The 27,598-nt window shown below is 37.5% G+C and overlaps 1 protein-coding gene across 21 annotated transcripts in view; it reads right to left on the reverse strand.

Annotated features, from left to right (window-relative positions):
• The window catches only part of DLG1 (discs large MAGUK scaffold protein 1), a 276,675-nt gene that overhangs the window by 105,844 nt on the left and 143,233 nt on the right, over nucleotides 1-27,598 (reverse strand). For 12 of the 21 annotated variants that reach the window (XM_028843322.2, XM_015132614.3, XM_028843317.2 and 9 more), the window contains exon 6: nucleotides 13,614-13,667. In XM_028843322.2, coding sequence (XP_028699155.1) covers nucleotides 13,614-13,667 — 54 coding nt within the window. 21 annotated transcript variants of the gene reach the window in all.

The following is a 27,598-nucleotide window of genomic DNA, read 5'->3' on the forward strand; positions in this document are numbered from 1 at the left end:
AGTTACTTCATGTAAATTGAAATTTTGTATCATTTGACCACCATTTCCTTAATCCCTCCCCACCATCCCCAGGTAACCACCACTCTACTCTCTGCTTTTTGACTTTTTAACATTTGATCGTGCAGTATTTGCCTTTCTGTGCCTTGTTAATTTCATTTAACATGTCATCCAGGTTCATCCATGTTGTCATAAATGACAGAATTTCCTTCTTTTTAAAGGCAGAAGAGTATTCCACTCTGTATATATATCACATTTTCTTCACCTACTTCATGTGTCAACAGACACTTAGGTTGTTTCCGTATCTTGGCAACTGTGACTAATGCTGCAATGAAGACTGGAGTCAGGTATCTCTCTGATGTATTGATTTTCTTTCCTTTGGATATGTACTCAGAAGTAGGATTGCTGATCACATGGTAGTTCTATTTTTAATTTCTGAAGAACCTCCACACTGTTTTCCACAATGGCTGTACTAATTTACATTCCCACCAACAGTATAGAAAGGATCCCTGTTCTCTACACCATTGCCAAGACTTATCTTGTCTTTTTTATAACAGCCATCCTAATGGGTGTGAAGTGGTATCTCACTGTGGTTTTAATATGCATTTTCCTGATGATTGGTGATGTTAAGCATTTTTAAATATACTTGCTGGACATTTGGTCTTTTTGTGTATATGCAATGTCCTTTCAGATCCTTTGTCCATTTAAAAAAATGGGTTATTTGTTTCCTTGCTATTTATTCATATTTTTAACTTTGTTGCCCAGCCTGGAGTGCAGTGGTGTGATCACAGCTCACTGCAGCCTTTAACTCCTGGGCTCAAGCAATCCTTCCACTTCGGCCTTGTGAGTAGCCAGGACTACGGGCATGCGCCATCGCGCTCGGTGAATTTTTAAAATTTTTTTCTGGAGACAAGGTCTCATTACATCGCCCAGGCTGGTCTCAAACTCCTGAGATCAAGTGATCCTCCCACCTTGGCCTCCCAAGGGCTGGGATAATGGGTGTGAGCCACCAGGCCTGACAATGTTTTCTTGCTATTGATTTGAGTTCCTTATAAATTTTTTATTAACCCCTTGTCAGACTTAGAGTTCACAAATATTTTCTCCCATTTTGTAGGCCATCTCTTTACTCTGTTGATTGTTGTTTTTGCTGGGCAGAAGCTTGTTGTAATCCCACCATTTACTTATTTTGTTTTCACTGCCTATGCTCCTGGGTTTCAAAGTATCTGCTCAGTCCAATGTCGAGAAGTTTTTCCCTTATATTTTCTTTCTTTCTTTCTTTCTTTCTGAGATGGAGTCTCCCCCTGTCGCCCAGGCTGCAGTGCAGTGGCGTGATCTGGGCTCACCACAAACTCCACTTTCTGGGTTCAAGCGATTCTCCTGCCTCAGCCTCCCAAGTAGCTGGGATTACAGGTGCACGCCACCATGCTCGGCTAATTTTTGTATTTTTAGTAGAGACAGGGTTTCACCATGTTGGCCAGGCTGGTCTCGAACCCCTCACTTCAGGTGATCTGCCCACCTCGGCCTCCCAAAGTGCTGGGATTACAGGCGTGAGCCTCTGTGCCCCACTGCTTTTCCCCGATGTTATCTTTCAGTAGTTTTACAAAGTCAGTTAACATTTAAATCCTGAATCCATTTCAAGTTGATTTTTGCATATGGTATGAGATAAGGGTCCAATTTCATTCTTCTGCACATGGATATCCAGGTACTGTAATACCATATATTGAAGAAACTGTCCTTTCCCCAATGTGTGCTCTTGCCATTTTTGTTGAAGATCAGTTTACCATAAATGTGCAGATTAATTTCTGAGCTCTCAATTCTACCTCATTGCGCCGGTCTGTTTTTGTGCCAGTACCATGCTGTTTTCATTACCACAGCTCTGCGGCAGATTCTGAGATGAGGCAGTATGATGCCTTAAACTTTGTTCTTTTTGTTCAAGATTGCTTTGGCTATTTGGGGTCTTTTGTGGTTCCATTTCAATTTTAGAAGCATATTTTCTACTTTTATGAAAACTACAGATTTCTTGAATCTATAGATCGTTTTGGGTGGTATGACCGTTTCAACAATATTAACCTCACAACCATGAAATGGGGTATCTTTCCATTTATCTGTGTTTTCTTCAATTTTATTCATTTATGTTTTATAGTTTTCACTGTACAGATATTTTACCTTTGGCTAAATTTATTCCTATGCATTTTACTTTATATTTTTTGGTGCTATTGTAAATGGCATGAAATGAAAAGGAGACATTAAAACTGTTACCACAGAAATATAAAAGATCATAAGGAACTACTATGAACAATTACATGCCAATAAACTGGATAACCAAGAAGGAAGACAATTTTCTAGAAATACAAAACTGCTTAGACTGAATTACGAAAAAACAGAAATTCTGAATAGAGCATTACTAGTCTGATTATCAGTAATCTAAGATCTTCTATCAAAGAAAAGCCCAGAGTGTGATGGGTTCATGACTGAATTCTACCAAACATTTAAAGAAAAACTAACACCAATCCTTCTCAAACTCTCCCCTGAAACTGAATAGGAAATACCAAATGCTTCTCAAATTCATTTTACAAGGCCAGAATTACCCTGATACCAAAGCCAGACAAGAATACTATAAGAAAAGAATATTTCGGGCTGATATAACCGATAAACATAGATTTAACAATCCTCAACAAAATACTAGCAATTCAAAGCACATTAAAAGGATCATTCACCATAATCAAGTGAGATTTAACCCGGGGAGGTAATGATGGTTCAACAAATGAACATCAACAAATGTGATATACCACATTAACAGAATGAAATTTAAATTTTAAATTTTATTAAATTTTGGCTGGGTGCAGTTGCTCATGCCTGTAATCCCAGCACTCTGGGAGGCTGAGACGGGCAGATCACCTGAGGTTAGGAGTTTGAGACCAGCCTGGCCAACATGGCAAAATCCCGTTTCTACTAAAAATACAAAAATTAGATGGGCGTGGTGGTGAGTGCCTGTAATCCCAGCTATTTGGGAGGCTAAGGCCGGAGAATCACTTGAACCCGGAAGACAAAGGTTGCAATGAGCTGAGATGGCATCATTGCACTCCAGCCTGGGCAACAAAAGTGAAACTGTCTTACACACACACACAAAATTGTTAACTTTTAATCAATTTAAACAGCAACATGGGGCTCGTGGCTACTTTACTGGATGGCACAGCTCCAGCCGAATTATTCCGTTAAGCCCACCTTTGCACTCTCAAAACGCAAGCATACAGTCTCCTTCTTTTGCTTTCTCCCTCCTCTCCCTCTCCTACCCCTCCCACCTCTCCCCCACCCCCACATCCATTTTTGGGGGCTATGATTGGTATGACACCAAATTTACAGATTAGTCTGGGGAAAATGAAGATCTTTACATTATTTTCCTGCTCAGGACCATGAACTGTTCTCCACTGAAGTACTCTTTCATGCCACTCAGTAAAGTTTCATGGTTTTCTTACTACACACTATGTATTTTCATTTTTAGCTGATTGATAGATATTTCACATTTTTATTAATACACTTAATGGACTCATATTTCCAACTGGTTGTTGCTGGTATAATAAAATAACAGTTACTGTTTAACTTTTAAATTGTACGAGTTTATCTTTTTAGTATAATTAAAGGCTTCTGTATAGCCTTTAAAATTTTAGCCTGTATTTATAGGTACATATAGGTCATAACGAAGTAGAGAAAAATTTATGACAGATATTCTCAGTCCTTTACTGGCCCAAGAATTTTAAGTTTCTAATCATTTTAACACTAATATATCCAAACAGGACAAATCCAATTACATTAAAGTTATAAGACTTGTTCAAGGGAAGATAAAAAAGAAGCCTAATTTACTAATTCCTTATGTTTAGGTTCAATTCAAATAATACTTTTCTAACTATAGAGTAATATATCAAAATCCAACATTTTATCAGTATTTATATGACTCATGGTTAATAATAATGCATAATCACAGGCAATTAAAAACCTCAAAGCTAGCTGGACGCAGCGGCTCACGCCTGTAATTCCAGCACTTTGGGAGGCCGAGATGTGTGGATCACTTGAGGCCAGGAGTTTGAAACCAGCCTGGCCAACACAGTGGAACCCCATCTCTACTAAAAATAGAAAAAATTGGCTGGGTATGGTGGTGCATGGCTTGTAATCTCAGCTACTCAGGAGGCTGAAGCATGGGAATCATCTGAACTCCAAAGGTGGAGGTTGCAGTGAGCCAAGATCGAGCCACAATACTCCAGCCTGGGCAACAGAGCAAGATTCTTATCTCAAAAATACAAAAAACCTTCAAAGCCTATACCATCACAAAGCAAAGCTCTAAAAATAAAAATGTACTGGAAAAAGAAGATGTACTTTCTAATGAAAAATTAACATAACTAAATACGAAATAATAGCCCTCAAAGAGGTTACTTAAAAGTGTTTCCTAACTAATGAATTTAGGTCACTTAAAAAATATTGTAGCTATAAATTATATTACATGTGGAAAAACTGAAGCTTTTATTATGTAATAAACCTACCAAAGTTCAATGGAGTGAATTTTTCTAACTTCAGTCTTCATGTTTTGTCTCAAGGAAAATAAAGATAGGGGAATAGATTGGAACTTTTTTAACAGATTACTTCATTTCCTGCTCTTTACTGGATCCAGTAAGAACTCAAATTTTTGTGTGTAATTTTGCCTTCTTTCGATGTTTTTACTACTTAAGGATAGAACAGGATGGAGAATCAAACCCAAAGCCAATGAAATTATAGTATCAATTAATACTTAAAATTGCATATAATATATCACAATGGCAAAATACTGAAAGCTTTCCCTTAATAATCAGGAACACAACAAGGATGCTTGCTTTCACTACTTCCATTAAATACTGTAATAGAGGAGTTAGCCAGGGGAATTACAGGCAAGAAAGAGAAAACGCATCCAGAAGTTGGTGAAGGATAAAGATGACAGATGGGGGCAGGATTAGCTTGCAGCTCCTGCTTGGATGGACAGAGCATTTGTGGACACTCAGATTGTGAACTTTTGCTCCAAGAACTACCACAGGAACATACCAGAAAAGCCGAGATAATCCACAGCGCCTCTGAAGGCACTAGATCACCACTGCAGGCTCCTTGAGACACTGAAAACCTGTGAGTCTCCTTGCTTTCTTGGCGGGTAGGCTCATGGTCTGGGGCAAGTGCTCAGCCCTGGTCACCTGCTGCCAGGAAATAGACTTGGTGCTGTTGAGGGGGAACGGTGGGAGTGAGACAGGCCCTTAGGGCTGTGGGCTGTGCCGGAGCAAGGTGAGGCCTGTGACTGCCAGCTTTCCCCCATTTCCCTGGTGACCTGCATGTCTCAGCAGAAGCAGCCATAAAAGGCAGCCACAATCCCCCTGGTAACGAAACTCCATTGTCCTGGGAACCACATCCCCATCCCCCACAGCAGCTGCAGCAAGCCCCATCCAAGAAGAGTCTGAGCTCAGATATGTCTATCCCTGCCCCAACCTGGTGGTCTTTCTCTACCAGCCCTGGTATCCCTGCCCCCTGGTGGTCTTTCTCTACCAGTCCTGGTAGCCAAAGACAAAGGTCACAATCTCTTGGGAGTTCTATGGCCCTGCCCACTGCCTGAGAAACCTGTAAACTTAACCAGGCGTCCGTATGGCAAGTTTCAGTACTGCAGCTGATGCACTCTTGACAGTGCCACCTCCTGGCTGGAGGACAACCAACACAAAACCAGCGCACCAAACAAAAACACAACCACAGACCCTCAGAGAGTCCACTTCATTCCCCTGCTCCCTCCACCACAGCAGGTGCTGGTATCCATGACTGAAAGACCTGATGATGGATCACATCACAGGACTCTTTGCAGACACTCCCCAGTACCAGCCTGGAGCCTAGTAGATCTGCTGGGTGACAGACTCAGAAGAGTAAACACAGTCACTGTAGTTTGGCTCTCAGGAAGCCCCATTCCTAGGGGAAGGGGGAGAACACCACCATCAAGAGAGCACCTGTGGGACAAAAGAATCTCAACAGCAGCCCTTGACTTCCCTCTGACATAGGCCACTCAAACGAGAAGGAACCAGAAAAACAATCCTGGTGATAAAACAACACCAGGTTCTTTAACACCACCAAAAGATCACACCAGCTCACCAGCGATGGATCCAAACCAAGACGAAATCTCTGAATTGCCAGAAAAAGAATTCAGAAGGTCGAGTATTAAGTTAATCATGGAGGCACCAGAGAAAGGTGAAGTCCAATTTAAAGAAATCAAAAACATGACACAGGATATGAAAAGAAAAACCTTCAGTGAAATAGGCAGCATAAATAAAATCAATCACAACTTCTGGAAATCAAGGACACACTTAGAGAAATGCAAAGTGCACTGAAAAGTCTCAGCAATAGAATCAAACAAGCAGAAGAAAGAACTTCAGAGCTTGAAGACAAGGCATTTGAATTAATCCAATCCATCAAAGACAAAGAAAAAGAATTTAAAAAATGAAGAGGCCGGGTGCGGTGGCTCAAGCCTGTAATCCCAGCACTTTGGGAGGCCGAGGCGGGAGGATCATGAGGTCAGGAGATCGAGACGATCCTGGCTAACATGGTGAAACCCCGTCTCTACTAAAAATACACAAAAAACTAGCTGGGTGTGGTGGTGGGCGCCTGTAGTCCCAGCTACTCAGGAGGCTGAGGCAGGAGAATGGCGTAAAGCCGGGAGGTTTTACGAAGTACATCAAAATAGAACCTCTTTAAAGCATAAATCTCACAGGACCTATATAACAATAACACAATGAAAAAAATAAAAAATAAAAAAATAAAAAACCCAAGGCATTCAGGCAACAAATAGCAGGATGAATAGTACCTCACATCTCAGCACTAATGTTGAAGGTAAATGGCCTAAATGCTCCACTTAAAAGACACAGAATGGCTGGGCGTTGTGGCGGGCACCTGTAGTCCCAGCTACATGATGGGAGGCTGAGGCAGGAGAATGGCACAAACCCAGGAGGCGGAGCTTGCAATGAGCCACGATCATGCCACTGCACTCCAGCCTGGGCGATAGTGCGAGACTCCGTCTCAAAAAAACAAGATACAGGCCGGGCGCGGTGGCTCACGCCTGTAATCCCAGCACTTTGGGAGGCCGAGACGGGCGGATCACAAGGTCAGGAGATCGAGACCATCCTGGCTAAAATGGTGAAACCCCGTCTCTACTAAAATACAAAAAAAAAAATTAGCCAGGCGAGGTGGCGAGCACCTGTAGTCCCAGCTACTCGGGAGGCTGAGGCAGGAGAATGGCGTGAACCCGGGAGGCGGAGCTTGCAGTGAGCCGAGATTGCACCACTGCACTCCAGCCTGGGCAACAGAGTGAGACTCCATCTCAAAAAAAAAAAAAAAAAAAAAGATACAGAATGGATAAGAATTCACCAACCAAGTTTCTGCTATCTTCAGGAGATTCACCTAACTCCTAAGGACTCAAATAAACTTAAGGTAAATGGGTGAAAAAAGATATTCCATGCAAATGGACACCAAAAGCGAGCAGGAGTAGCTATTCTTCTCTCAGACAAAACAAACTTTAAAGAAACAGCAGTTAAAAAAGCCAAAGAAGGACATTATATAAAGATAAAAGGATTAGTCCAACGATCAGATCCTAAATACATATGCATCTAACACTGGAGCCCTCAAATTTGTAATTACTACTAGACCTAAGAAATGAGATAGATGGCAACACAATAATAGTGTGGGACTTTCAATACTCCGCTGACAGCACTAGACAGGTCATTAAGACCGAAAGTCAATAAAGAAACAATGGGCTTAAACTACACCTTACAACAAATGGACTTACCAGGTATTTACAGAACACTCTACCCGACAACTGCAGCATGTACGTTCTTTTCATCAGCACACGGAACAGTCTCCAGGACAACCATACAAGAGGCCGCAAAACAACTCTCGGTAAATTTAAGAAAAATCAAAACTGTATCAACTGTACTCTCTCTGACCACAGTGGAATAAAACTGAAAATCAACTCCAAAAGGAATCCTCGAAACTACGTAAATACATGGAAATTAAACAGCCTGCTACTGAACGACTGTTGGGTCAGCAATGAAATCAAGATGGAAATTAAGATTCTCTGAACTGGATGATAACAGTGACACAACCTATCAAAACCTCTGGGATACAGCAAAAGTAGTGCTAAGAGTAAAGTTCATAGCATTAAATGCCTACATCAGAAAGTCTGAAAGAGCACAAAGAGACAATCTAAGGTTACAACTAAAGGAACTGGAGAAACACAAACAATCCAAACCTGAACCCAACAGAAGAAGAGAAATAACGGAGATCAGAGCAGAACTAAATGAAACTGAAACAAACAAACAATACAAAAGACAAATAGAACAAAAAGCTGGATCTTTGAAAAGGTACATAAAATTGACAGACCATTAGCGAGATTAACCACGAAAAGAAGAGAGATGATCCAAATGGCCGGCGTGGTGGCTCACGCCTGTAATCCCAGCACTTTGGGAGGCTGAGGTGGGTGGATCACTTGAGGTCAGGAGTTCGAGATCAGTCTGGCCAACATGGTGAAACCCATTTCTACTAAAAATACAAAAATTAGCTGGGTGTGGTGGCGGGCGCCTGTCATCCCAGCTACTCGGGTGACTGAGGCAGAAGCATTGCTTGAACCCAGGAGGTAGAGGCGGCAGTGACCTGAGATTGTGCCACAGCCTGAGTGACAAAGCGAGACTCCATCTCAAAGTAAAAGATCCAAACAATGAAATAGGAGCAATGAAATAGGAGATAATACAACCAATACCACAGAAATATGAAAGATTATTCAAAGCTACTATGAACACCTTTACATGCATAAACTAGAAAACCTTGAGATGGATAAATTCCTGGAAATATACAACCTTCCTAGATTAAACCAGGAAGAAATAGAAACTCTGAACGGACTAATAACAAGTAGTGAGACTGAAATGGTAATTAAGAAATTGCCAATGAAAAAAAAAGTCCAGGACAAGACAGATGCACAGCTGAATTCTGTCAGACATTCAAGGAAGAAATGGTACCAATCCTATTGACAATATTCAAAAAGATAGAGAAAGAGGGAATCCTCCCTAAATCATTCTATGAAGCCAGTGTAACACTAATACCAAAACCAGGGAATGATCTAACAAAAAAAGAAAACTACAGACACATATCCCTGATTAACACAGATGCAAAAATCCTCAACCACATATCAAGAGAATCCACCATGATCAAGTGGGTTTCATACCAGGGATGCCGGGATGGTTTAACATACATAAGTCAATAAATGTGATACACCACATAAACAGAATTAAAAACAAAAATCACACGATCATCTCAACAGATGCAGAAAAAGCATTTGACAAAATCCAGCATCCCTTTATGATTAAAACCCTCAGCAAAATCAGCACAGAAGGGACAAACCTTAAGGTAATAAAAGCCACCTATGACAAACCCACAGTCAACATTATATTGAATGGGAAGAAGTTAAAAGCATTCCCCCTGAGAAGTGGAAAAAGACAAGGATGCCCACTTTCACCACTTCTACTCAACACAGTACTGGAAGTCCTAGCCAGAGCAAACAGACAAGAGAAAGAAAGGGCACCCAAATTGGTGAAGAGGAAGACAAAAGATTGCTGTTTGCTGCTCATATAATCGCATACCTAGAAAATCCTAAAGACTCATCCAAAAACCTCCTAGAACTGGTAAGTGAATTCAGCAAAGTTTCATGATACAAAATTAATGTGCACAAATCAGTACCTCTGCTATATACCAACAGTGACCAAACTGAGAAACAAATCAAGAACTCAACCCTAGGCCGGGCACGGTGGCCCACACCTGTAGTCCCAGCACTCTGGGAGGCCGAGGTGGGTGGATCACCGGAGGTCAGAAGTTCGAGACCAGCCTGACCAACATGGTGAAACCCTGTCTTTACTAAAAATACAAAAATTAGCTGGGTGTGGTGGTGCATGCCTGTAATCCCAGCTACTCGGGGCAGGGGCTGGGGGGTGGGGGCTGAGACAGGAGAAGCACTTGAACCCAGGAGCCGGAGGTTACAGTGAGCTGTTGTGCTACTGTATTCCAGTCTGGGCAACAGAGTGAGACGCTGTCTCAAAAAAATAAATACATAAAATAAAATAAAAACAAAAATTATTCAACCCTTCTTACAATAGCTAAAGGAAAATAAAATACTTAGGAATATACCTAACCAAGGAGGTGAAATACCTCTACAAAGAAAACTACAAAACACTGCTGAAAGAAATCACAGACGACATAAACAAATGGAAACCCATCTCATGCTCATGGATGGGTAGAATCAATATTGTGAAAATGACTATACTGCCAAAAGCAATCTACAAATTCAATGCAATTCCCACCAAAATACCACCATAATTCTTCACAGAACTAGAAAAAAATTCTTAAAATTCATATGGAACCAAAAAAGACCCTCCATAGCCAAAGTAAGACTGAGCAAAAGGAACAAATCTGGAGGTACCACATTACCTGACTCCAAACTATACTATGAGGCCATAGTCATCAAAACAGCATGGTACTGGTATAAAAATAGATACACAGAATGAAGCAGAATAGAAAACCCAGAAAGAAAGTCAAATACTTAACAGCCAACTGATTTTTAACAAAGCAAACAAAAACATAAAGTGGGGAAAGGACATCCCATTCAACAAATGGTGCTGGGATAATTGGCAAGCCACATGTGGAGAATGAAACTGGATCCTCATCTCTCACCTTATAAAAAAATCAACTCAAAATGGATCAAAGACTTAAATCTAAGACCTGAAACCATTAAAATGTTAGAAGATAACATCAGAAAACCCTTCTAAACATTGGCTTAGGCAAAGACTTCATGACTAAGAACCCAAAAGCAAATCCAACAAAAACAAAGATACACAGACGGGACTTAATTAAACTAAGAAGCTTCTGCACAGCAAAATAAATAATCAGCAGACTTAACAGACAGCCTACAGAGTGGGAGAAAATCTTCACAATCTATACTTCTGACAAAGGACTAATATCCAGAATCTACAGGGAACACTTTTACACTGTTGATGGGAATGTAAACTAGTACAACCATTATGGAAAACAGTACAGAGATTCCTTAAAGAACTAAAAGTAGATCAACCGTTTGATCCAGCAATTCTACTACTAGGTATCTACACAGAGGAAAAGAAGTCATTATATGAAAAAGACACTTGCACATGCATGTTTATAGTAGTGCAATGCACAATTGCAAAATTATGGAACCAGCCCAAATGCCCATTTTTCAATGAGTGGATAAAAAATATATGGTGTGTACACACACACACACACACACACCCGCACACACCCCCACACCACGGAATACTACTCAGCCATAAAAAGGAATGAAATAATGGCATTTGCAGCAACCTGAATGGAACTGGAGATTATTATTCTAAGTGAAGTAACTCGGGAATCGAAAACCAAACATAGTATGTTCTCACTCGTAAGTGGGAGCTAAGCTATGAGGATGCAAAGGCATAAGAATTATACACTAGCATTTGGGGACTCAGGGGAAAGCATGGGAGCGGGGTGAGGGATAAAAGACTACACACTGGGTACATTATACACTGCTCGGATGATGGGTGCACCAAAATCTCAGAAATCTCCACTAACTTATTCATGTAACCAAACACCACCTGCTCCCCAAAACCTACTGAAATTAAAAAAAAAAAATCCAAAAAATAAAAAATAAAATCCTGAAGTTTCCCATCCTTTAAAATTAAAAAAAGAAAAAAGAAATAAAAGGCATCCAGAGATAAACTATCTCTATTTGCCAATGATATGACCCTGTATATAGAAAATTCAAACTACATAACTACTAGAGGTAATAAATGAGTTCGGCAAGGTTGTGGGATCAAAGATAAACACCTAAAAGGCAACTGTATTTCCATATGCTAGCAATAAAAACTCCAAAAATAAACAAAACAATTCCATTTATAACAGCATCAAAAGAATAAAATACTCGCTGGGCATGGCTCACCCCTGTAATCCCAGCACTTTGGGAGGCTCAGGCAGGTTGGATGACTTGAGCTCAGAAGTTCAAGATCAACCTGGGCAACATGGTAAAACCTTATCTCTACCAAAAATACAAAAAAAATTGTGGTGGCACGTGTCTGTGTTCCCAACTACTTGGGAGGCTGAGGTGGGAGGACCATCTTGAGCCTGGAAGGTGGAGGCTGCAGTGAGCTGAGATTGTCCCAACACACTCCAGCCTGGGTGACAGAGTGAAATTCTATCTTTAAAAAAAAAAAAAAAAAGGAGAGGAGCGAGAGAATACTTACAAATAAATTTAACAAAAGAACTCCAAGACTTGTATACAGAAAACTGCAAAACATTATTGAAAGGAATTACAGAAATACACCCATATGTTTACAGTTAACTTATTCTCTATATGGTTGCCAAGGCCATTCGATGTGGAAAGAAGAGTCTTTTCAACAGTGATGCTATCCACACACAAAAGAATGAAGTTGGACTTCTACTTCACATTACAAAAATCAACTCAAAATGAATCAAAGACCAAAATGTAAAAGCAAAACCATAAAACTCTTAGAAGAAAACTTAAGTATAAGTCTTTGTGATGTTGGATTATGCAATGGCTTCTCAGGTATAATACAAAAAGTTACAAAAGAAAAAATCTTTTAAAAAGCATTGATTTTTAGACTCGATCATTATCATGAAATTGCATTTTCTAAAGTTTTATCCACTTATACTTCAACAAAACTGTATCAGTATATTTTTACCCCATACTGTCACCAGCAGAATGTACTGATAAACTTTTTGATCCTTTGGTAACATAATGTTTAAAATGTATTAACTGTTTTAATTTGCATTTATGTTATTACTCACCTTTTTCTACTTTTTCACCTTAACAAATTATGTTGAGATATTCACATACCATAAAATCTACCTTTTTAAAGTATGCAATTCAGTAGTTTCTAGTCTATTCACAGAGTTGTGCCATCATCATTACTCTCTAATTCCAGAACATCCTTACTGCCCCATAAACAAACCCTGTACCTATTAGCAGTCACTCCCCATTCTGCCTATACCCACCACCTGGCAGCTGCTAATCTACTTTCGGTAGGTATGGATTTATCTATTCTGGACCTTTCATATAGTAAAATTACGCAACAAGTGGGCTTTCGTCCATGATCAATTTAAAATGACAAAGTTATAACTAATTATTTTAGTATATCCGAATGCACAAAAAAACCTGGTTACTAAAAATCCAGTCATTCAATTAGACTTCTAAAATGATTTAAATATATGGCACTGTGTAAGTGACCAATGGTTAGAGACAACCTTTTGTGAAAGTTAGCCATCATAATTTCAAAATTAAACTATAAATTTCTATTTAAAAATTTCTACTTTACATAAGAAAAAAAAAAAGACCAGAGGAGGACATATTATTTCATTTACTGTAGCTATTACAGCTATAGATTATAGTGATAGGACATCTTAAGAGAAATGTATTAGAGAAAATGCCATGGTCTTCGTATTTGTATGAAAAACTGAACAGGAAAGGCAGAATTACTTAAACGTGGGGAGGAAATGGAACTTACATAAGTTGGTGTTTCCAAGCTATCTGTGTTGACCAGGACTGGAGGAGGATTTGCCTTAAAAAAAAAAATTGTAAACGTGTTAGCTTAACAAGAAAACAAAAACATTACACGTTAATGTTCACAATGTTAGAGGCACATGAAAGACTTGCTATTTCTTAAGTTATAATCTTATATGAGCTTTTTATGTTAAATAATATATCCTTTTTCCAGCCCCAAACAGAAAAAATTATGTATAAGCAGTTAAAATAGATTTGCTTTTAAGAAATAAATTGTTATTTCTGCTAAAACAGTCATGATTTTCTTAAGTTTTACACAGATCACCATAGCCTTCTCATAAAATCCATGAATATTCTTTAGTGTAACCAACAACTCTTCCTAGGTTGCTCAGAAATCATTGTTTTCTATTCCCAAGGATACCATAAAGATTTCAGTCATTTCATCACTCAGGAAAAAATTCTTCCCACAGTGAACTGTTTTTATACAGGGGGAAAAAAAAAATAAGCCTATCACAGAAATTAATGGTAAACTTTTAGAAAACTAAAAATACACTCTTAATGTAAAAACCCCTGATTACTTTCAGCTGCAATGATAGCTTTCCACTGTTATTCTAGACCACTCACAGAATTAACAGTGATCTATTACAGCAAGAAAAATAAGCAGAATAACACACACCTAGTTAAGTTTGGATTGAAAAAAGTCTTGGTTTTCTGGTTAGGTTAGAAATTATGATGTATATGAAACTAAAGAATAAAATGCAATTAATACCAAATGAAAAATATATTAAAAAACTGATGTAATTCCCCTCAAATTTCTTTCTTCTGCATATTTAGTTACAAAAGTATCAAGTCAAATAACAGTTTCAGAGAATAAAAAAGATGACTATCATTTAAACAAACTTTAGAAGATATGCTTATAAACATTAATAGTTCTACTTAATTAACTAAAGAATTATACATAAAAGCTGTATAAAAGAACATTATAACACAAAATAACACTTTCTTCCAAATATATAGGCTTTTTAATAATGGTGAATATTCAAAGTTCAAATAACAATATTTTCGGCACAGTGCTATAGCTAAATGATATGATAAAATGCTTAGACAACCTAGTTTCATGGTTAAAGAATTATACGGTATGCATTTGGGCTATATCAAGCAGTAAGTTAAAAATGAGTAGCTAATACTTCATTATATATAAACATAAAATTAAATATAATACTTCATGTTTAGTCCCACCATTGATTAACAGTCTACCTTTGAATAATTCAGTGAAAGTCCACTTAACAAATAAAAATTGTACTTATAAAATTGCTATTTAAGCAAAGTTACTCAACTTACAGACATTTGAGATTTTATGAATATTTCAAATTACTTATTTCCCAATGGCATATTGAGAATACTCAAACATAATATTTTACTTTGCTACAAAAATTAATACAACTTCACTTTATTCTGCTTAAGCAATTACAGAAGAAGAGGGCAAGAAAGAATAGGATATTTAAAGTTACAAAAGAAATTACATTTTTAAAACACTATGGCAAGAAAGTCTTTTGGTCCCTCGGCCGATTTTTTTTACCAAACATGCAGTGGAGAAAGTTGGTTTTTATCAAAATCTGATTTATACCATAATTATTATAATGTTAGCTGCTTATCAGTCCCAACTCATCATCACTGTATAGAAGTTACCTTTTGATTCTATTCATTTAGAAAGTATTGCTAATATTGAAATACACATAAACAAAATGACATGAGATGTTTTATTTACTTCAAAATAAAACAATGGAAGGCTGGGAGTAGGAGGGGTTATGGATCAAATAGAAGTACACGAGTTGATTGCTGTAGCTGGTGATGGGTATACATAGAGTTAATTGTACTATTATTTCTACATTTGAGTATTTTTGAAAGTTTGCATAATAAAAAGTAAACCAAAAAATCACTTTGAGCCAAGTACTCAGTTTTAAAGCAGTTAATAGCTAAAGTAGTTGTGAAATAATCTGGGTCAGTGTTGCTATTAAGATGCTGGCATTCAGGCCAAGCGCAGCGGCTCACGCCTGTAACCCTAGCACTTTGGGAGGCCGAGGCTGGTGGATCACTTGAAATCAGGAGAGTTCGGGGTGAGCAAAATTATGTTTCTTAAGCCTTATTACTGATGCTTGGGTCAAATTATTTAGGAACTTTTTAGTTCCGCCTTCTGGAATGTCCTTGCCTTTTTACTGCCTCTACCCCCAATCTCTAAGTGAATTATAGGGCTTCATTGTTGTCCAAGTTGGAAATATACACAATGGTACATACATTTTAGTAACAGACTAAGCATTTCCATAGCTTCCTATGGTTTGCAACATATTTTCTTTTATATTACTTCTCTAGAGCCTCACACAGTCCCCCTGGGTGAAGATGGGTGTTGCTATCTTTTCACAGATGGAGAAAATGAATTTCAATAATAATTGTGATTTACCTATACTCAAATGTCACTGAGTGGTAGAGGGAGGTATAGAGAGACCTAGAACCAGGTCTGAGATTACAGGGTCACTTGAACCAAGGTGCAATGAAGGGTTTTTCTTCATTTGAAATAATTTCACGTAGACTCTTTCCAAGTCTTTTAGTTGTAGTTGTCTGATTTTCCACATTACCTGTTCTACTACCCGCTGTCTTGGTTAAGGATCCCAAAGTCTTTTTTTTTTTTTCTTTGAGACAGAGTCTTGCTCTGTCGCCCAGGGTAGGATTTTTTAAGTCAAGTTTATTGGCTGAGCACATGGCTCACCCAAATCTTACCATTCTATTTCATTAACAAAGGATCTTGTAGTGTTTGCTGCTGTAACAGACTGAAGCAACCTTACAAAGTTTCAGAGGGCAATATTACATTTTTAAAAATTGTGTTAAAATAAATTCTAAGATCTAATTATTTTAAAATAGGTCAAAATAGTTTAGAAAATGCACTTTTACAATGTGCACTGTATTTTTCCTTCTCAGCACTGATCAAAGTTTCATTATGTTATTTGTCTAATGTTTCTTCCTCCTCTACTCAATTATAAACAAGTGCTTTACAAGTGCTTTTCCAATGCAGAACTCACAAACCCCAGAGAATACCTCTTAGATCCTAATTTGAGACACACTGCATTCAAAGTTAAATGCTATGACTGAGGTGATCACTGCAGGTTAAAATGACTGTAAAAACAAATGCGGTGGGTTCTGGAAAGATGGTAGAGTAGGAAGCACCACAAATCTGTTTCTCCACCTTGAAAACAATTTCAGTGGCAGCATCTGCCTGATGTAAATATTTTGGAACCTGGAGTCTACTGGAGGCTTGCAACTTCCAGGTGAAGGCTTGGACAGTAAACTGTAGTTAATTTCAGTCACCTGCATGCAGGTTTAGCACAGGAGCAGCTACCCATACTCTATCCCTCAGTCAACTGTGTGATGCTTGCACAAGTCACGGTGGGCAAAGAAAATTATGTTCTCCAAATATTGAAGATCTGTGCTCTAACTGCTGCTTCTCATCACAAAGGTGCAAACAGGCTATGGATACTGCTGTTTCACCTCCTCCTCACTGTTGCAAACCCCACCCAAACCTCCCAGGCTGAACTGATTTCCAGGAGATTTAAAGAGCTGGAGCCTCCCCTTCCTACACACCAATTCAATTTTCTTTTTCCCCTTTTGGGAGCCAGACATTGAAGACTAGGACATTAAAAACCAACCACATATATAGAGGAAATTAGAAAGTCACTGTGCATGCCCAGGGGAAGGATAGGCTCAGAAAACATCTAAGAAGACCCTACGTTTACACCTGAGGCTGATCTTTGACAGCCTAAAACAATCACAAAAACAGTAACAACAAAAAAAGAAAATGCTGGAGAAGAAGGAGAATCTGATTTTCACAGTCATCAAATTATTAAATTCAAGTGTGCTGTTTTCATGGGAAAAAGAAATCCCAAGGCATACAAATAAACAAGAATAAATGGCTTATTCAAAAAAGAAATACAAATCAACAGAAACTGTCCCTTAAAAAAAATAAGGCCAGGTGTGGTGGCTTACGCCTGTAATCCCAGCACTTTGGGAGGCTGAGGCGGGCAAATCACAAAGTCAGGAGTTTGAGACCAGCCTGGCCAACATAGTGAAACCCTGTCTCTACTAAAAATACAAAAAATTAGCTGGGTGTGGTGGCAGGCGCCTGTAATCACAGCTACTTGGGAGGCTGAGGTAGGAGAATCACTTGAACCCAGGAGGCGGAGGTTGCAGTGAGTCAAGACCACACCACTGTACTCCAGCCTGGGTGACAGAGCAAGACTCCATCAAAACACAAACCAACCAACCAACCAACCCCCAAAACCTGATAGCAAATCTACTAGACAACGACTTTTTTAAAGAACTAAAAGATGTGAACGAAAGCAAGAAAATGCTGTATGAACAAAATGGAAATACCAATAAGGAGAAATAAAAATTTATAAAATTCAGGAACTGAGAAGTACAATAACTGAAAATTCAGTGGAGGGATTCAAAAGCATATCTAAGTAGCTAAAAAAAAATTAGTGAACATGAAGACAGGACAATGGAAAATACTGCATCTGAAGAACAGAAATAAAAAAGATTAAAGAAAAGTGAACAGAACCTATGGGACCCGTGAGACATCATCAAGCAGACCAACTAATGCATTGTGGGAGTTGCATGAGAAATGAGAGATAAAAGAGTAGAAAAAAATACTTGAAGAAGTAATAGCCAAAACTTCTCAGATTTCATGAAAAACATGAATATAAACATCCAAGAAGCTCAATAAACAAGTAATGAAATCAGACTCACACTGAGGCACATTATACTAGAACTGTCAAAGGACTAGAACTGTCAAAGGACAAAAACAAAGGGAGACTTTTGAAAGCAACGAGAGAGGTGACTTGTCACATACAACAAATCCTCAATGAGAGTATCAGTGGACTTCACGTCAGACACTCTGGAGGTCATAAGGCAGTGGGTGGAAATAATGCTAAAATAAGAGGAAAAAGAAACCAAACCTGTCAACTAAAAATCCTGTATCCAGCAAGACAGTCCCTCAAAAGTAAGGGGGAAATTAAGATGTTCCCTGATGAACAAATGCTGAGGGAGTTTGTTATCACTAGAACTGCCCTGAAAGATGTGCTAAAGGTAGCAGTTCAGGTTGAAATGAAAGAAAACAAGACAGTAACTCAAAGTCACATGAACAAATAAAGATCTCAATAAAGGCAAATACATAGGTAATAATAAACACTAGTTAGCAGTGTTGTAACAATGGTTGTGTAAATTCACTTTTGGTTTTCCACATGATTGAAGAGACTATATTACATTTCCAAATTTAAAAAAAAAAAAACTTAGCCTAGCCAGGCATGGTGGCTCACACCTGTAATCCCAGCAATTTAGGTGGCCGAGGCGGGCAGAGATGGCTTGAGCCCAGGAGTTCAAGACCAGCCTGTGGAACATGGTGAAACCCCATCTCTACAAACAAAACAGAACAGAACAGCAGCAACAACAAAAATTAACCAGGTGTGGTGGGCACATGCCTGCAGTCATGGCTATTCAGGAGGCTGAGGCGAGAGAACTGATTGGGCCCAAGAGGTTGAGGCTGCAGTGAGCTGTGATGGCACCACCGCACTCCAGCCTGGGCTACAGAATGAGACCCTGCCTAGAAATAAATAAGCCTAATATTAATAAATAAAGTCAATATTAGTAAATAATGAAAATCCATTATTAGTTTAAAAGCTAACATTGTAACTTTGTAACTTCATATTTTGTCTCGTACATAATTTAAGACACTATTGCATTAAAAATTATTAGTTTCTGGTTTTGGGCATACACTATATGAAGATGTAATTTTGTGACATCAACAATCGAAAGGGGTTGGGACAGAGCAGTTAAAGGGGCAGAGGTTTTGTATATTATTGCAGTTAAGCTTGTATAAATTGAGATTAGAAGTGTCTAGGATGTCAAATGTAATCCCCTTGGTAACCACATAAAATATAACTAAAGAACAGACTCAAAGGAAATGAGAAAGTTAAATGTTTCACTACAAAAAATTAATCAAAGACCAAAGAAGACAGCAATGCAGGAAATGAGGAACAAAAAAGCTACAAGGCATATATATATAAAGAAAACAAACAGCAAAATGACAAAAGTAAGTCCTTCCTTACCAATAATTACTTTAAATGTAAATAAACTCTTCAATCAAAAGACAGAAATTGGCAGAATAAAATTTTTTAAAATGTTCCAACTACAAGCTGTATACAAGAGACTCACTGTAAATCCAGACACAAATATGCTGAAAGTGAAGTATAGAAAGCGATATTCCATGCAAATAGTAACCAAAGGAGAGCAGGAGTGGCTGTACTCATAAAAGACAAAATAGACTTTAAATCCAAAAAAAGGTTATGAGACAACAAAGGTATTATATATTAATAAAAGGTTCAATATAGGAATATGTAACAATTACAAAAATTAACGCACCTAATAGCAGGCCATCAAAATGTAAGTAGCAAAAATAAGACAGAATTGAAGAAAGAAACGGTTCTACAATAATAGCTGGAGACTTCAATACCACATTCTCCATAATGGGCAGAACAACCAGACATATGATAAGTAAGGAAATAGAGGAGATGAACAAACACAATATACCAAGGAGACACAGAACTCTAACAACAGAACACACATTCTTCTCAAGTGCACATGGGAATAGAAGGAAACTATGTCAACCTAAGAAAAACCATACACAAAACCTCCCAGTGAACATCATACTCAGTGCTGAAAGACTGAAAGCTTTTCCTCTAAGATAAGAAAGAAGGCAAGTGTGTCTGCTTTCACCACTTGTACTCAACGTGACCACGAGCTGAATAGTTGAAGTTGTAGTCAAAGCAATTAGGAAAGAAAAAAGAAATAAAAGACATCCCAATTAGAAAGGAAGCAGCAAAATTACTTGTTCACAAATGATATGATCTTATACGTAAAACACCCTGAAGATTTTACACAAAAACTGTTAATAATTAAACCAATTAAGCAAAGTAGCAGGATACGAAGTCAATACACAAAAATCAGTTGTATTTCTTCTAACATTGAACAATCTAAAATGGAAATTAAGAAAACAATTCTGTTTATCACAGCATCAAAAAGTACAAATTTTCAGAACACTGAGCCTCCTAAATGCTAAAAAAAAAAAAAAAAAGAATTAACTTCATCAAGAAGGTAAAAAACTTGTAAAATGAAAACTATAAAACATTTATGAAAGAAATTAAGAAGACATAAATAAATGGGAAGGGATCTATGGTTACAGATTGGGAGACTTATTATTGCAAAAATGTCAATATTACCCAAAGCAATCAACAGACTTAATGCAATTCCTATCAAAATTCCAGTAGGGTTTTTAAAGAAATAGAATAACCCATCCTAAAAGTCACATAGAATTTCACAGTACCCTGAAAGTCAAAATGATAATGAAAAAGAAAAACAAAGGCGGCAGGCTAACACTTTCTGATTCCAAAACTTACTACAAAGTTACAGTAATAGAAACAGTCTGGTACTGGTGTGCAGACAGACATATAGAAGAGAATAAAGCAGAATCCAGAAATAAATGCCATATACAATAATCAACCTAAAACGGATCATGATCTAAATCTAAAACCTAAAACTATAAACTGTTAGAAGAAAATACAGGCTAAAAGTGAGACAATGGAACTGACAGTGATTTCTTGGATATGACACAAAGGTACAGGCAAAAAAAGAAAAAATAGGTAAGTCATATCTCTGACAAGACGTGAGACCCAGAATGCACAAAGAACTCCTAAACTCCAACAATAATACCAAACACCCTAATTAAAAAATGGTCAAGGAACTCATACAGACATTTTCTCAAAGAAGACATACAAATGGACAATAAGCACATGAAAAGATGCGTCACTAATCATTATAGAAACGCAAATCAAAACTACGAGATGTCACCTCACACCCATTAGCCTGGCTACTATTAAGAAAACAAAATAAAAGGTGTTGGTGAGGATGTGGAGAAACTGGAATCCTTGTGCACTTCGGTGGAAATTTAAAATGCTACAACCGGCTGGGCACGGTGGCGCACACCTGTAATTCCAGCACTTTGGGAGGCTGAGGCGGGTGGATTACCTGAGGTTGGGAGTTCAAGACCAGCCTAACCAACATGGAGAAACCTTGTCTCTACTGAAAAAAAAAAAAAAAAAAGAAAAAAAAAAATAGCAGGGCATGGTGGCGCATGCCTGTAATCCCAGCTACTCGGGAGGCTGAGGCAGGAGAATCACTTGAACCACGGAGGTGGAGGTTGTGGTGAGCCAAGATCACGCCATTGCACTCCAGCCTGGGCAACAAGAGCGAAACTCCGTTTCAAAAACAAAAAGGTCCAGAGGCAATATGATGCTCTGTTCTGGACATACCTCTAATGTAATTACTCTCACATTATGTGGGAGCTATTTGTTAAACTTGTCTCTTGCACAAACACCTAGTAGGCTCCTAGAGGACAGAGAATGTTCTATTCATCTTCAAAGCACATATTCAAATATCAAAAAAGACCATGCACAAAAAATTAGCTCTAAAGCATTTTCAACAATATTTTAATTACATGATAACTTTTCAGAACTGATAGAAATAAAGGTTCAAAACATCTAGTTTTAAAACAGAGTATTTACTCTAGGGTGCAAATAAGCCTCTGGATTTAATAGGCTGGAATCACAGAGATTATGTGTTTACACTCCCAGTAAGAACAACTAGTAACTGTTACCTACTCTGTACTCAGTTTCTATGTGGAGAAACTAGGTTCTCAGAAGTTGAGTAATTTCTACACCATCACACATGTAGAAACAGGTGAAGCTAGGAAGTGGTGGAGTCAGGTATGACTATACTATAAAGTTCATGCTCTTTCTGCAATATTAAGCAGCCATTGAATATTATCTTTCTGTGCCACTCTGTATGATAAGTGTAATTCTGATTTGTAGAGGGCTTTCATAAAGTACAAACAATATGATCAATATGCAAGTACTCTGAAAAGTGTAAAAGTGTTCTACAATGAAAGACTATATACTTTTTAAAAAGTTATTATCTATGTATCTTTCTAATTTGCCTGACTCTCAAACCCATTTTAAAGGAGTCAGGTTGCGCTGCCCCCATTTTAACAGATGAAGGAGGAGAAGACTCACACAGGGTAACTTGTTTGAGTGACAAAGACGGACTAGACTCTAATCTTCTCTTCTTCTTTTATTTCTAATACATACTAATGCATCTAAATGTAAAGTAGTGGATCTTTCAAGAATACATATTCACTTAATATGTTGAAATTGGGTTATATGTTAGCATGGATTTTAAATTTTACTTAGGGACAGACATTTTAGTCCATTATTTTAATTTTATAACGTACTTGACTAATTAGGAACACACTTATTCTGGAAAATCAGGTCCACTCATTGGCTTCTCACATAACACAACAAAAATGGTAAAACTCTCTTTCATGAACTTCTGTAGCATATTTAAAACCTAAAGTGAAGCTATGCAGAATAAATAGGTCTTTTCTGTGTGTATCCTCCTCAAATATCCTCATTTAAACAAACAAACAAAACAAAACAAAACTTGTTCCTTAGTTTCCTTTCTCAGAGAAATATGAGATAATACTAAAAATATGAACAGCCAAGATTATGTGGCAGTACTTGACACGCATTAAGTATCCTCTCAATCACTGTAAAACACCTCAAGTTAGTACTCCTGTCTATCTTCGGTGTTACAGATGAGTAAATGGAAGTTCACTGTGGTTAAGTAAAGTGTGTAGTTACAGGGCCGGGCGCGGTGGCTCAAGCCTGTAATCCCAGCACTTTGGGAGGCCGAGACGGGCGGATCACGAGGTCAGGAGATCGAGACCATCCTGGCTAACACGGTGAAACCCCGTCTCTATTAAGAAATACAAAAAACTAGCTGGGCGAGGTGGCGGGCGCCTGTAGTCCCAGCTACTCGGGAGGCTGAGGCCGGAGAATGGCGTAAACCCGGGAGGCGGAGCTTGCAGCGAGCTGAGATCCGGCCACTGCACTCCAGCCTGGGTGACAGAGCGAGACTCCGTCTCAAAAAAAAAAAAAAAAAAAAAAAAAAAAGTGTGTAGTTACATAGGTTAAGTGGTAGGACTGGAATTCCAACCCCAGGTCATTCTGACTTCAAAACCTGTATTTTTATAAGACTATGCAAGATCTCAACAATTTTCAAATGTAGTGTGATGTTAAGTTAGGGATGCCTGGAGTAAATAAATGAGAGAATTCTGAATAGGAAAAGACAGGCTCCCAAATGAATATAAAGAGACTGGTACAAATTCTCAAAGGATTCCAGAAAACTATTTTAATGCCAAAAAATTGACTGAAGTGAGAAGAGTAAAATAAACTTTCAATTCTACTTAAAAAAAAAAAAAACAAAACAAAACACTGTACTAATCAACTCTGTGTATTTGGAAAGATGTTACATTATTACGATGTTATAATAACCCTCAAACTGCTTGCTGAGAATTATATTTTATTTATAAATTCAATTTTTTCCTGCAATATAGAAAGAATATCCATTTGGATTCCTCTATTCATTGTTGGTTTTATGAGTTAATTTTTAATTATTTTCATAATCAAAAATTATATAGTACTAATATTATTACAATGATTACAATTCAGTCTTATTACAGTAAGGCTGAAGTCATTGTAACATTGTAATTTCCCCTAGAATCCTCGGGTGTGTGGATGTTCTTACTGACTTCACTTTTTAGGAGAGGGGAAGGGCAGTGAGATGTGAATAATCACAGTTGATATCTTTTTCCCCCCAATGGAGCTGATTTTGAAATTGTTTACACAGCAAACATAATATGTTTACCCAGATTTTATGCTACAGATCAATAATTGGCAAAAACAATCTATGGGTTCATTTATTTACACTTTAAATGAGATCGTGATCTTTCACACCAAAGATCTTTATTATTCTTCTTAGTAATACTACCATTATTTTGACTTTGCATAACTGTTGGAAGGGCAGTTAATGTCTCGAGTCATCCCTTGGAAGTAGTAAGTCTTTGAAAAACTAAAAATGATTAGATTCTCTCATATTTGGCTATTATTTTTTTTTAAACTGTTACATATAATTTTTTACAAGTAAAATTTTACAATAGATTTACAGAAAAGTTGTGAAGATAGCACAGAGCATTCCCAAATAATCCAGATATGTTGGCTATTATTTTTACCTAATAAATGTGAAGTGTCTTATCTAATCAAATAACATGAGAACGAGTATTTCCAAAGATAAATATATAATAGGAAACAATGTGCTAAATAAAATGATACATCTGGTACAAAATCAGGAGTACAATGATTTTTACTAACTTTAGAAGAATAAAGTTTTCTAAAGTAAAAATGTTTAAAAACTGTTTTAAGCAGATTCATAAGTACAAAGGCATGAAAACAAATCTAAGGTTCAATATTATGAAGTTCACAATGTATTCCATTGCACACATAACCTAATAAAATGGCAAATCTTGACTCCATTTATATTAAATTTGAAATGTTTAAGTCCCTAAAACTACTAATTGAAGCCCAAAGTAAATTACCAAATTACAAAACACAGCTCAAACAGTTTTAAAAAAGAACACAAATGAAACATTAAAAGCAAATGAAATTTTTATAAAGAAAAAAGAAACTAATAAAAACCTGTGGTATGGTGGGTAGGATGACAGTATTCTCAGCAGGGACTGGCAGGACAGGGATCACAGGGACAGTGGGAGGAGAGGGAAGAACAGCTTCTGTTGGCTAAAAATCATCAATGACAAAAAATCAGGAAAAACACCAAAATAAAAGGGAAACACATAACAAAAAGCTGTGCCATAAAGATAAATTATAGTTTTCAGAAACAACTATGCAACAGGTAAAATATTAATACATTACACTAATATAAATAATGAGAAAATACCCTTTAGAAATTGTTTTAGAAACAGTTACACCCCCAATAATTTTAATGATTCTGTAATTAAAATGAGTGACTACTCTTTAGATGTTTAAATGATAATAATAAACATTATCACTTACAATATTCCTTCCTTCTCTGGGAAATAAGACAATTGCTTCATAGACAGACTACAAAACATTTTTTCTAGTACTCAGAATACATTTGACTGCTTTCCTCTATGCATTCAGAAAACTAAAAGTAATTTTATTAGCCCAATCAGGCAGATAAGAGAGTTTACAAATCCATGATATTAACTTCTATTATCAAGAACCGTAATCACCTGCCTCAACATGCCCGTAATTAATTCAACTAACATTGATTGTCTATTATATGCCAGACATATCCGGCAACAATGAAAAAACAATGTAGAGAGAACCCTGGTATAAATTAAACTAAGAAGTGTAATGTTTATCTGGCTTAAGTTATTTTTCAAAGGATGAAACTGGAACACAGGACAGTTGTTTTGTATAAGACCCGTTGGCTATATAAATAAAACACCTTATATATGTAAGGAAAACACTAAAGTCAAGTAGATGAGGACAGCTTGCCTTCATAGGCCTTAAAACAGGAAGAACAAATTGTCAGACTAAAAACAAGGTTTATCTTCATTCATAAATACAAAATAAAATGCCAAATTTTTTTTGCCTATCAAATTAGTAAAATTAAGATTTATTAAAAATGTATGGCGCCTCTTCAACAATGGTGCTGAGATATCCACATGCAAAAGACGAAGGTCTACAGACCCCCATCTCACATTATATATAAAAATTAACTCAAAATAGATTAACAACCTAAATATGAGATTTGAAAACATAAAACTCTTATGAGAGAACATAGGGTTAATCTTTGTGACCTTGGATTTGGTAATGGAGTCTTAGAAATACGGTGACCAAAAAAAAAAAAAAAAAAAACAAAAAACCCATTAGACTCTATCAGAATTAAAACCTTTTGTGCACCAAAGGGTATTACCAAGAAAGTGAAAAGACAGCCTACACAATGGGAGAAAATATTTGGAAATCATAATCTGATCAGGGTTTAATATCCAGAACATTTAAAGACTCTTACAACTCAACAACACAAAGAAAAACAACCCAATTAACGAAATGTGCAAAGAGCTTGAATAATTTCTGCAAAGATATACAAGTGGCCAATTAGCACATGAAAATGCTCAACATCATTAGTCAATAGGGTAATACAAATAAAAGCTATAATGAGAGATTACTTCACCACTACAAGGGAAGTTTCTAACTAAAACAAAACAAAAAAAATCAAAGTAACAAGTAGTGGCAAGGATGTGGAGAAACTGGAACTCTGGTAAAATGCTGGTGGGAAATGTAAAACGGTACATACAGCTTCTGTGGAAGACTTTGGCAGTTTCTTAAAAACCAACCATAAAATCAGCATATGATCTAGCAATTGGGTAGGTAAATGTGCACTGGGAAGGCACATCCCCAAAAGTGAGAGCAAGGACTCGGACACTTGTATGCCAATGTTCAGTGCGGCATCATACACAACAGTCTAAAGGTGGAAAGAAACCAAGTTGGAAAGAAACCAAGTGTCCATCAGGAGATGAACGGATAAACAAAATGTGATAATATACACATGATGGATATTATTCAGCCCTAGAAAGGAATCTTTTTTTTTTTTTTTTTTTGAGACGGAGTCTCACTCTGTTGCCCAGGCTGGAGTGCAGTGGTGCAATCTCAGCTCACTGTAACATCCACCTCCCGGGTTCAAGCAATTCTCTGCCTCAGCCTCCCAAGTAGCTGGGATTACAGGCACCTGCCACCATGCCCTGCTATTTTTTTTGTATTTTTAGTAGACATGGCGTTTTACCATCTTAGCCAGGCTCGTCTTGAACTCCTGACCTTGTCATCCACCCACCTTGGCCTCCCAAAGTGCTGAGATTACAGGCATGAGCCACCACACCTGGCCCTAGGAATAAAATTCTTAATCATGCTAGAAGATGGATGAGCCTTTAAAATATTAAGTGAAATTAGC

Source organism: Macaca mulatta, chromosome 2 (genome assembly GCF_049350105.2).
Source record: "Macaca mulatta isolate MMU2019108-1 chromosome 2, T2T-MMU8v2.0, whole genome shotgun sequence".
Lineage (NCBI taxonomy): Eukaryota > Metazoa > Chordata > Mammalia > Primates > Cercopithecidae > Macaca > Macaca mulatta.